Here is a 12800-nt window from a genome sequence, read left to right on the forward strand (position 1 = left end):
ATGCCTTTTTATATTTTCTTAAGGATGGATTAGCCTGCTGCTTTCGATTAGCTTTCCCAAAAAGTAGGGATGGTTGTGTACACGCTGAGTGCTTCCCTTAGTTTAATTAGTTAATTAAGGAACCAAATGCAATAGCATATACTTAACAATGCATATATAAATTTGCATCATATCCAACAGGGAGGCATTCAGGTTGATTAGGTATTTATTTAATATATAAACATGAATACTTCGCTTTATGGAGCACAATGGCATATTATTAGCATACTGATTAGGCTGATCAGGCTGGATGCTCGCGCCGTCCGAAGGACCAGCAGGGCACACCAAGAAGCGGGAGCTGCACCTACCGCCAAGGGAATAAATACAGGCGATGAGGAAGCAGGGAAAACAAGATTTCATTTTTCAAACCTCAGAAACAACGCATGGCGCATATCAATCTATTAACCGCGACCCACCGTGCATAATTTCCGCATTCTTTTCAGGGGAAATGTTTCCTACTGCCTTACTACTAAAGATAAATTATGCAAATCTAGTAATGTACCAACTCTGATCTGATTCTAGTATCCATTTTTTTATTTAAGTGTAAAGCTGAATCATACTAACAAAACAAAAGCAGTGACAAGAATGAGAGGATCCCGCTAATATTATCATCACACATCAAATTACTGCTAGGAGAAGTTAACTAATCTCTTATGCTAATGCATAAGGCACAGAGCACACAGTGCTACCGAGGGTACCTCGCAGACATCATCATCTCCTGCTCCATACTGTATCTTCTGCTTGATTCTTGAAATCTTTGGCCTTCATTAGTTGATGGCAGACAATTAACCGCAATTCTATCATTTCCAAATTCTACTGCTACTATATCATCATTCTTATACATCTTGGAACCCCGTAGTCCCTCTAGGGTATGTTCCACCAGTCGCATTGTTGGCCTTTCTTCACCTCTTAAGTTTATACAGGATGCTGCAAGCATAGCAACTTCTTGGACTTCTTGGCCTCCCTCCTCTGTAACTTGTGGATCTATTATCTGGACGAGATTTCCCTCATCAAGTAGGTTGAGAAAATGGGAAACAAGGCCATCACCTTCGGTGGATAGAAATGAGAATGGTTTCTTCCTAGTGAGCAGCTCCATGAGAATTACACCAAAACTATAGACATCACTTTTCTCGGTAAGGCGACTGGTGCAAAAGTACATTGGATCCAAGTATCCTATTGTTCCTTGAACCCTTGTTGTCAACCCTGTTTGGTCCACCGGAATATATCTTGAAGCACCAAAGTCCGATATCTTTGATGTCAATGTGTCATCAAGAAGTATATTACTGGACTTGATGTCTCTATGGATTATTGGGGTTGAAACTGCTGAGTGAAGATAGGCAAGAGAAGTAGCTATTTCAGTTGCGATCCTCAACCTATTGCCCCATGATAGTGACCTTGGTCCTTCAACATGGAGATGGTGATAAAGGGTTCCATTGGAAATAAACTCATAAACCAACAATGGCACCTCGGTCTCCAAGCAACATCCAAAGAGTTTGACCACGTTCTTATGGTTGATTTGTGAGAGGATTGCTACCTCATTTATGAACTCATCTATTTCTTTCTGGACAGTAATCTTTGACTTCTTGATGGCTACGACATGTAGGTCCGACAAGATTCCTTTGTAAACAGTACCATGCCCTCCACCACCAAGCTCACGAGATTTGTCGAAGTTATTTGTTGCCTTTGCAAGCTCATCCAGTGGTATGATCATCCTCTCCGCAATGTCTGCATTTTGTGATATCAACTGTTGCAACAATTGTCCACGGTTTTGCTTGAAGTGCTTTTGTTTCATTATCTTCATCTTATGCTGCTCAATCTTACGGGGTACTAACATTATTCCTAGAACCACGAGCAGAAGCACTGGGCCACTAGCAGCTGACAAAGCAATTTTATTTTTGGTTATGAACTTAGACAAGACCTTGGATAAGCTGATGCAACCGTGTGGCTTGTAGGGGTTTCCAAATGTTCCTAGATTGCATTGGCACTTGAATTTTCCAGGCAAATTCTTGCAGACGCCGCCGAAGCACCTTGTTGTTGTGATGTTGCACTCATCGATATCTGTAGCCATTAACCAACCAGAATGAACAACAAATAATAAGTAATTGAAGCCCCCAATGAATAAACACTGAGAAAATTAAAATCAGCGCGCGATATGAAGAGTAGTTGAGTAATGAAACAGAAAGGTAAAATCAGTGATTCAGTAATGACCTTTGCATCCATCAGTGATGTAAGGGTTGCCCTGGTAGCCCTTGTTGCAGTGGCACGTAAAGCCTCCGTTCTCCTGCCGGCAGCCACTGTCCTTGCTCTTGCAAAGCTTGCTGGCTACGTCCCTGGGGCACTGTGCCGAGTTGTCGGCAGGCACTGAGAAGCCTTTCTTAACTGCCCACTGAAGAACAAGGGGAGATGAGAAGTAACGGGGAATGGCCATGTTCAGAGGGTGAGTCCTGTTTAAGGTCAGGTCCCACCACTGATTAGTCAATCCCTCCTCTGAGATGAACGCCAATGGCATCTCATCTAGTAGGCCCGAATTCAAGCCGCCTTTGAACTCCATTTTCTTGGGCGTGCTGCCCGCTAAGATGGGTGCGTGGCAGCAGGCATCGGTGCCGGAGCAGTGGCGATACTGGAATGGGTCGCCGGAGCAGCTGTTGGAGACGCAGCCGGTGATGTTGCTGCTGCTGCTGCCGCCGTTTCTGTACTTGTTCCCGTACAGGGTGGCCTGCACACCGTCTCCAAAGAAGAGGAACTCGTTCCTGGCTGATAGCATGTAGGATTCGCCGATGTCCGGGAGCTGAAAGTTCATAGTCTTTGTAGTGCCGTCGGGGTCCGTGGTGAAGTCGTCGTCGTCGATGCGGGTGTGGTGGACGACGTGCACCGTGGAGTCATGCAAGGAGACGTTGACGATCTGGAGGATGCCTTTGCTGTCGAGAAGCAGCCGTGGGGGTTTGTAGCTTGTGTTGCAGGTGAGGTTGAGCCCCGGCCAGTAGCAGCGCGAGGGCCCGAAGCCGAAGGGGTACGGCACGCTCACGTTGCCGCAGGTGGTGATGTTGCAGTCAGGCGGCCCATTCGGGACAGGAGCCACCGTAGGGAACAGTGCATCTGCTGCAGAAACGTCTAGGTATGAAAATTTTTTTATGGAGGCGCGCACGGGTAAGTAGATACTCCCTCCGATTCATTTTAAATTATTAGTTGTTTTAATTTACTAGCGGAGATGTACGTGCTACATGCACGTATTTAATTTTTTTTCCATCAAGTAGCGATGGCATTTGTTTCTTTCCAAAAATAATTCACACATTTCTTTTTCTTCCATAAAACAATAATGTCAATTATTATCCTTCCAAAACAAATAAAGAGACGAATTATAAACGAGTGCATGTGTAAAGGAAAGTAGAGTGTGTGCCAAAGAAAAGTAATATGCGGGTACAAAAGGTGGGTATATGAATGCTTGGTGTAAAAAGTATTAGGATTTTGGTGGAAATATTTTCCTTCTATCAATTTTGTGGGTCTACACTTTTTTTTATCAAACCTTTGGCCTGACACATGGGACCTCCGTGAGTGATACGGTGGGCCTAATCTTAGTGAGAAAGAGTTTCAGTTGTTTCAACTTTTATAGTATATATCTAGACAAATATTATATCTAGATGTATAATAAAATCTATGCATCTAAAAAAGCTAAAATGACTAATAATTTAGAACAGAGAAAGTAGCAGTGTGGTGTGTGCCACATGCCGGACCTGTAGTAGTGGAGTTGATCTTGAAGCATCCACCTTCCACGCCGGGGTTGCCAAAAGTTCCATACGGACACCGGCATTCCATTGCCCCGATCGTGTTGATGCATTCGCCGAAGCACCCATTCTGTTCAGGTGGGAGACTGCACTCATCGACATCTGCAGCCAATCAACTGCGTATAAATTATTACTGTATTTATTAACAAATACATGACGCGCAAATTACTAGTAATTAAGGTGACCCTTTTACGGTGGTCCATCAAGAAGCGCAAATCTAAAACAGCAAGCACGCGCTATAGCGCTTCCTAGCGCGCGACCCTGCAGCCGGCGACATAGCTGTCCGTGGCCCATCGACGTAACAACGGGAGCAGCGTAGGTATTGATTTTTTTCTTTTTTTTTCTTTTCTAGTTTTCCCCTTCTGTGTTCCGTGGTGGCAGTAGTTTCTACTGTGTTTCTCTAAAAAATTTTCTTGACAAAGATTTTAGAAATATTGTACTAAAAAAATTATATCAAGCATTATGCTTACAAGTTGTATGATAAACTTATACGTAAAAATTATTTGAGAAGTCTTTCTGATTATATTTTCATAGAAGTTATATTGAAAACTTATATCGACAAGTTATATTTTTTTTATAAGATGTATGACGAACTTATGCATTAAAGTTGTAGTTGTCTGAGAAGTTTTCGTGGAAGTTATGTTCAAAGTTATCATTTAGTGTGCAGCCTAAAAAAGTTATGCATAAAATTTTGTATGTGTCGTGTTAAAAATTGTCCTACAAAAAGTTGGTTGGAAAAATTTATGTGTAAAAGTTATAAGTATCGTAAAAGTTGTGTCGCAAAATTATCATCTAATAGTTATGTTGAAAAAGTTATACATACCTATGCTATAAGTAATTTTCTAAAAATAGAAAATTGTAGAGAGAGAAACTTTTCTTAAACAGGAAAAAACAACCGCTGTTTGAGATCAAGTGTTGGTAATCCTCCTGGCACGCGCGCTAATTAGGTGAGGCCATCAAGAAGTGTCGCAGTGGTCAAAATTATTGTAACTTGATTTTGATACCTACTAGCTAAACTCTACCCTATCCTGACGACTTGTTTGGACTAGAAGGATCTGTTGTTGTTTCATACGCCAACCGAGACATATGTTGAAAGAACTTTGAAATCTTTGTGTCATAGGTCTACCCTGTCTCTTTCTAGAAAATACAAAATCACATTTGAAAACCACCGTATGCATGGTCCTACTTGCTCTTATCCGGTTTTGTAGTTGAAAATTGAAAATCGGACATTTGTGGTAGTTGAAGGGTGTAATAAACTGAACTTTTCCCAATTTAAAAAGTTCAAAATGCAAATGAGTTTTGTTACCCTTCTAAGTGAGCAAAACGCGAAGTGTCACACTGAGAGGGAGTGAAAGCGAGCGGTGGAGGAAGAGGGAGGGCAATTTTTGTTCAAAATTGTACTTTTTAACAAATGATTAATCTTCTCAATTATGTACTACTTAATCAATGATAGTACATGTGGAATAGAGACTTATAAAAACTTTTCTTTTAATAACTTTCGCCCGTAGTAGAGCACTGGCATATTTCCTAGTACAAAAGTAGCTCATAGTATACTTTTTCCTGCTTCTTAAACTATACTACCCATGACTTGTATTAACTAAGTGATGGTCAAAGCTTGGTGTGCTTTTAGGCCGCCAAGGTAGTTTTGAATTCTGGTAGTGAAATTAAAGTAAATGCAGTTTGAATTCTAGAATTCTTGTACTTCCAAATAGACCGGAGACTATACCTAACTAGCAAGGTGGCCCGCGCTAATAGCGCGGGTAGCTAATTTTTTATTTAATTCTTTAAAAATATTTACATTGACAGAAGAGATGCATTTTATAATTTATTTACCTCTCATTTGCTCTTGTTAAATATTATAATACTTGCAGCTTTCTATGCATAGGAGTTCATATCAATCATCACTTTTTATGTTGCTTTATTCTATATTATAGTTACATATTTAGTACTTAAACCTGCAAAATCTAAATTTGAGGATTGAATTCAATTTTGGATCACCTTGAATACGGAGCAAATTGTACATAATTGTATTCATATAAAGTTTTTTATAATTATGAAATATATTTATATGTATTTGATAGTTATGTTTGCCAACAATATGTAATTTAGATGTTGGAGTTCGATTTGTATCTTGCAATATTTTGATTAATATTTAGCGAAAATATATCTAGTGTAGTTGTTAGATCACTTAAGTAGCATCTAGCAGATCTAGACCTGACTCATCATCGGAGTGAAATAAAAATGATCATGGATTAGACAAAAAAAAGTTATGTTAAAAAAATAAGTTGAGGCCTCCTGCTGGCTTTGGTAAATAAATGTTATACAAAACTTATATATATGCGTGCTATGTTAATGCATTTATGTTTTAAATTTTTTATTTAATCGAACCTATTATTATTTTCCCACTTTGGTTACTGAACAATTTATTTGTTTTTAGCCCATATGACTGCATATATTGGTCTACTTTAGAGTTGTCATCTCGGTGATAGATAGTTCCATATATATCTTTGTTGTTGTTTCTAACTCTTTTCTTTATTTTTCATTTTCTCTAGCAATTTTTATTGATTTCTCTGTCTTCTATTTTGTTCCTCGGTATATTTGAAATCGATTAGTGTGTATCACATTCGATGCATCTAATGGAGAAGTTTCCTGTTTAGTATTGTGCCTCAGGGGTTTTTTTTTCTGAGCGAAGAGGAGCATCGACAACGTACATTTGTTTGAATCATTTGATTTTGTACTGTAGGAAATCGACTTTGAGATAGATTAGCAGGGCTTCAGGCCTGTATCTGTGGCTAAAATAATTTCAGTTGTGGCTTCTTTGATGGAGCAGCTTTTTTTATGGATATAGAGCTGTTTTGAAAACCGTTCAGTAGAACCGATTTTTCTATTTTTTCATGAATATATGAAAGATGTCAAATGTCCAACAGGACATGGCTATAATTTAATATTTTTCTCATTCTAATGATATTATTTATAGACTAAACAAATAAATTCACTTTTGTCCTTTTCTTTTTCCCTCATTTTCTCATTTTTCCTGCCTTCTTTTTCTATTCTCCTTTCCTTACCCGTTCAATCTTAGTGCTTCTTTATCTTTTTCTCTTCTCTTTCTCTATACTTCTTTAGAGGTATCGATCACATTTGTGTTCCATGCGTGTACTTATAGAAGATTAGATTGGGATAATAATGTTAATAATTATCTATGCTATTTGATTCCTCACATGACTAACTCCCTGATTTTTCCCATGCATCTATTTAGATTGAGCTAATAATAGTCATATTTATTTGTAGGTTTCGGTGCTTTACCCTTTATCCCAGTGATTATTACTTGTATGGAACTATTATATGCTCATAGAATCATAATTCTTTGTTGACCACCATCAGATTAGTTTGTATAACTAAAGTTGTTCAAGAATATGCAATATTTATTATGATAATTCTTGTTTGGAGAAAGCATTGGTTCTTTAGCGGATATTTCTCTCACATTAATTCGTCTGCGTATTCATTGGCCCACACTTACAATCATAAGGTGCCAATGGTCTTGCAATAGATTGCAATATGTGAAACTCTGCGCATCATCATTATTTTTTCGTACCTATCTTGACATTTGGTTGCTCCAAAAGAAATGGATTGATTGAGTTCGGCAATGATTTTGAGTAGAATCCAGTGTGCTTCATGCAGCTGCATGTACTGCATGACGTTCTTGAGACTCAAAAAGTTGTGATTCGGAATCTCGGGCAAAGACTATGGTCGCGTCATAGTGCAGGGCGTTCCAAAGATTTTTCAAAGCAATTATCTCTTTCAATAGTATCAATACAATACAACTATGGTCATGTTGTCACGCTTATGCTGCTGCCATTTTTTTTGCATCTTTAAGGAAGGTTAATGCGAGACATAGATGGTAACATGAGTTTTTATGTCATGCGGACCCTGTATTTAACGTTAATTGGATACAGACACTTTTTGGTAGTTTAAAATATTGCATCTCATTAAATTGGACATGGACTCATTTGTCCAATTTAGATCGTTAGATCTTCATTAAATCGAATGGTTTAAATCCTATACACAAATATTATTTAGATCTTCGTTAATTTGGAGTATTTATTAACTTTATTTGCCATGAAACTCAAACTTGGATTTTTATTATTGCATTTGATACTATTTATTTAGCTATTTTTCTTCTTAATATGATTCATAATCACTACACATATCAACAATAATTTTTTTATTCTAGTTCTTGCATTTATATATTTATTAATCATATTTGATGCCAATTTTTTTATACTTTTAATTTTTAATTTAGCTATTTGGCTAATAATAATTTTTTGTCGTGTGCCAATGCTAATTTTTTTAATTTTATAATTCCGAATTTGCTTATTTAGTAATTGTATTCATCATGGACTCTTTGGTTAAGTCCTAATTTTCTTATTTTTTAATTCCAAATTAAGCTATATTTACTAATCATATTTGGTATGGACTCTTTGTCATATCTTTTTTTAAAATTTTTTAAATTCAAAATTAGCTATTTATTAATCGTATTTGACATCTCATCGCGTTTCTTTACTCCATCATCATCACGAAATCGTCCGTCCATCCATCTTCGACATCCCTTCACGTCGGGGCAGTGCCACGACACCGGGGGCACATCGCGTCGGAGGCTCCCTCTGCTAGCCTGTTGCCTGCGACCACCGTGCTGCTAGCTACCAGTAGTTGCTAGGAATTCAAGTCAATATTATCTCTTTGTAAAGAGGTATTAACAGTACAGATTAATTCTAAAACATATGTTTTTCCATCAAGCTCACGTATTACCCATGCCCCCCTCTTCTTCAATCGTCCAGAACGCATAATCCGTTTGCAAAACTTTTAACAGGTACTAACAATATGACATACTAAAAAATTAGTCAACTGACAATAGTTGGACAGTCATAGAATAACGTAGGAATTTCTAGACCCTCTCGACGAACGTGGTGGTTTGTTTTAACACTCCCTTAATAATATAATAGAATTTATACTTTTAATTTTAAATTTAGCTATTCAGCTAATATTAATTTTTATCTAGTGGTAATGCTATTTTTTAATTTGATAATTCGGAATTTTCCTATTTAGTAATTATATTCAACATGGACTCTTTGATTAAGCCCTAATTTCCTTATTTTTTTAATTCCGAATTAAACTATTTACTAATAGTATTCAGCATGGACTCTTTGCCTTGTCTTAATTTTCCTTACTTTTTTAAATCCGAAATTAACTATTTATTAATCGTATTTGATATGAACTCTTGAGTTAGTTTGAACTGTTAGATCTTCATAAAATCCAACGGTGCAAATTCTTCTCTTTTTTAGATTAATGTGGGAATTTCTAGACCCTCTCGGCGAACGTGTTCCATCAAGCTCACGTATTACCCATGCCCCCCTCTTCTTCAATCGTCCAGAACGCATAATCCGTTTGCAAAACTTTTAACAGGTACTAACAATATGACATACTAAAAAATTAGTCAACTGACAACAGTTGGACAGTCATAGAATAACGTAGGAATTTCTAGACCCTCTCGACGAATGTGGTGGTTTGTTTTAACACTCCCTTAATAATATAATATAATTTATACTTTTAATTTTAAATTTAGCTATTCAGCTAATATTAATTTTTATCTAGTGGTAATGCTATTTTTTAATTTGATAATTCAGAATTTTCCTATTTAGTAATTTTATTCAACATGGACTCTTTGATTAAGCCCTAATTTCCTTATTTTTGTAATTCCGAATTAAACTATTTACTAATAGTATTCAGCATGGACTCTTTGCCATGTCTTAATTTTCTTTACTTTTTTAAATCCGAAATTAGCTATTTATTAATCGTATTTGATATGAACTCTTGAGTTAGTTTGAACCGTTAGATCTTCATAAAATCCAACGGTGCAAATTCTTCTCTTTTTTAGATTAATGTGGGAATTTCTAGACCCTCTCGGCGAACGTGGTGGCTTCTTTTAACACTCCTTTAATAATATAACTAGCAAGGTGGCCCGCGCTAATAGCGCGGCTAGTCTGATTTCAGCTATCATAGTAATATGTACATAAAATTCATTTTTTTTCTCTAGGTAGTTTCTTTTTTTTTTCTCATAGTGATGAGGTATATGTGTACATTTTTTAAGCATTCCAGAAGTAGGGCCATTTATTTCTACTTCGATGGAACCAACTGTTCATACTATTATCACTAAGTTTTATAATTTTATTCTAAATTTAGCTTTTTACTAATCAAAGTATCACAATAATATTTTGTGTTATTTATAATTCTAAAATTAGATGTAAACTAAGATTAGCTCATATGGTAGAACTTGTCCACTTGTGTTCAAGACTAAAAGTTCTCGACTCAGCATGAGTCCTCACATTCAGTGGTAGTAGATATGCCAGTCGACAGCGAGATGCTTGTAGTAACTTTGGGATCTACTTGCTCAATCGCCTAGAGGTGCTCGAGAGTGGTAGAGTTGCGTGCACGTATTCATAGAGGTGAGTATGTGTGCATGTTTGTGAGCATGTGTGCTTGTAATTTATTTCATAAAATAAAACTCTAAAAATATCTATTTAGTAATTGTATTTGTCATAGACTTTTATTGTAGCTATTTTGCATCCCAATTGGTATGCAAATTGATTGGTAATTTTCTTTATCCTTTAATTCCATATTTAATTTTTTATTGGTCTGATTTGACATGGAGCCATTGTGTAAACTGCTAATTTCTTTATGATAATTTCCTAATTTTTAAAATTTTAAATATATATAATATTCTTATTTGATATGGATTTTTTGAGTTAGTCTAGATAGTTAGATCTTCGTAATGCTTTAGCTCGACATACAGACATACAGTTTGGCGATGGAAGTCACACTCCACAGCATGAAAGAACACACCCGCACGATGCCCAAATTGAAACAATCTGATATGGATACATGTATCACAAATATTTGAACTACAATTCCATAGCCCAATACGGGCATATGCAAGTCATTCCCGTCGTTTTGTTGGAGTGCTCATTAGCCTGATCAGTTTCTCTAGGGCATGCAGCAAAACAATTTTTAGTAGCTATTTACTTTTCGTATTCGGTAAGGATTTTTAATCGAAAGCAAGTTTTATTAATTTATCAATTCTGAAATTATATATACTAATCGTATTTGATGTGGACTCGCCCGTTAGCCTAATCAGTTTCTCTAGGCGTACAGCAAAATAATTTTTAGTAGCTATTTACTTATCGTATTCGGTAAGGATTTTTAATCGAAGGCAAGTTTTATTAATTTATAAATTCCGAAATTATATATACTAATCGTATTTGATGTGGACTTTTTGTTACTAATCGTATTTGATGTGGACTCTTTGGGTTAATCTTGACCGTTAGATCTTCATAAAATCCAACAGTGCAAATCCTTCTCTTTTTTAGATTAACGTGGGAATTTCTAGACCCTCTCGGCGAACGTGGTGTCTTCTTTTAACACTCCTTTAATAATATAATAGATAGATTAGAACGTAGTCCCAAGCTATATATAGTTGGCATTATAGATGAGCTAATAACCAATGAAATAATTAATCCAAACATATAGTACTAAATTTATGCCCAGAACAATATACAGTTACTATAATAACTTAATGAGTATAAGATCGGATCGGAGTAGTTGTAGCTAACCTTGGCATCCGCCGGGGAGGTAAGGGTTGCCTTGGTAACCATTGTCACAACCGCACTTATAGCCTTCCGCTGGGAAGGCGGTCGAGCAGAAGCTGTGCTTGCTCTTGCACAGCATGCGGTGTACGCCGTCATCGCATTGGCCCCAGTGTCGCGGGGCTTGAGGCAGGCCCGACGTGACGCCCCATTGGAGAATGAAGGGAGCCTCCTTGACCTCGTCGGCGCGCACCGACCAGTTGAGCTGGTCGAACCACCCCTCCTCAACGACGAAGACGTTCACTGGCAAATTTTTCTTCTGCTCTACGGCGGCGGCGGTGGCGGTGCTTCCGCTGTAGATTCGCTTGGCCTGCACTTCACTTGGCGTGGTGATCATGGTGACGGGCGACTGGCAGCAGCCTGAGGTGCCGGTGCACTGCCTTGTGATCCCTGTCACGTCGTGCGTGTTTGTGGAGATCTCGTCGTCGCTGCGCGCCTTTGTGCATAAGCTGGCGCAGCCGCCGATGAGTCCCGGGGCGGTTTCGCCGTCGTCGGCGCCGCCTTGCGCGAGAAGCGTCGCCACAACGTCGCACCCGAAGACGACGAGCTTGTTCACAAACGACAGCAGGTAGCCACGCTCCGTGAAGGCGCGGCCGAAGGGGACGCTCCAGGCGCCGTCGGAGGTGATGGCGTCCCCGGTCACGTTGATGATGGAGCCGGCGCGCATGACGCGGACCGTCGCGTTCTCCAGGGAGATGTCGGCGACCCGAAGGTCGACGTCGTCGCCGAGGAGCAGCCGGGGTGGGTTGTGGCTGGTGTCGCAGGTGAGGTTGAACCCCCGCCAGTAGCAGCGGGAGGGCCCGAGGCCGAAGGGGTACGGCACGCTCACGTTCCCGCACGTGGTGGTGCAGTTGGGCTGCCCTATCACCGGTGCCTGCTGCGGTGGCGGCGCCGTGGCTGCTGCTGCGGCCGCCCGGGGCTGCAGCGCCGCCATCACCAGCATCAGCACCGCCGCCGCTGCTGCAGAGGTTTGCAACATTGTAGCAGGCTACAACTACAAATTAAAGTGTGTGGACCTCGAGAAATTCACGCACACCTGACCCAATGGATGAGCTGCGCTCTCCGGCTAGCTAGCTAGCTGCCGCCATTGTGCTACAGTTGGTGATGAACAGGGTGCGATCGAGCTGAGCACATGAAGGGGTCATAGATATAAGGGTGGCTCGCTAGCTAGCATTAGCAAGCTCCGCGTTCCCGGCCGTGGGGACGACGACAACAACGTGCATGTGTCCCGATGACGACAGATCTCACCAACCACACGCATGCATAATGCCACTACCCAGCT

At 39.2% G+C, this 12800-nt stretch overlaps 1 protein-coding gene across 1 annotated transcript; it reads right to left on the reverse strand.

The window, feature by feature from the left end:
- Positions 1–625: 625 nt before the first annotated feature.
- Positions 626–12596, reverse strand: LOC120645411 (wall-associated receptor kinase 2-like). Its single transcript, XM_039922196.1, has 4 exons — positions 11486–12596; positions 3856–3923; positions 2248–2317; positions 626–2097 (listed from the first exon to the last, which is right to left on the reverse strand). The coding sequence occupies exons 1-4, from the start codon at positions 12495–12497 to the stop codon at positions 725–727; spliced, it is 2523 nt and encodes an 840-aa protein (XP_039778130.1). The 5' UTR covers positions 12498–12596; the 3' UTR covers positions 626–724.
- Between the last annotated feature and the right edge of the window lie 204 nt (positions 12597–12800).

The sequence above is a fragment of the Panicum virgatum genome, chromosome 8K (assembly GCF_016808335.1).
Source record: "Panicum virgatum strain AP13 chromosome 8K, P.virgatum_v5, whole genome shotgun sequence".
Classification (NCBI taxonomy): domain Eukaryota; kingdom Viridiplantae; phylum Streptophyta; class Magnoliopsida; order Poales; family Poaceae; genus Panicum; species Panicum virgatum.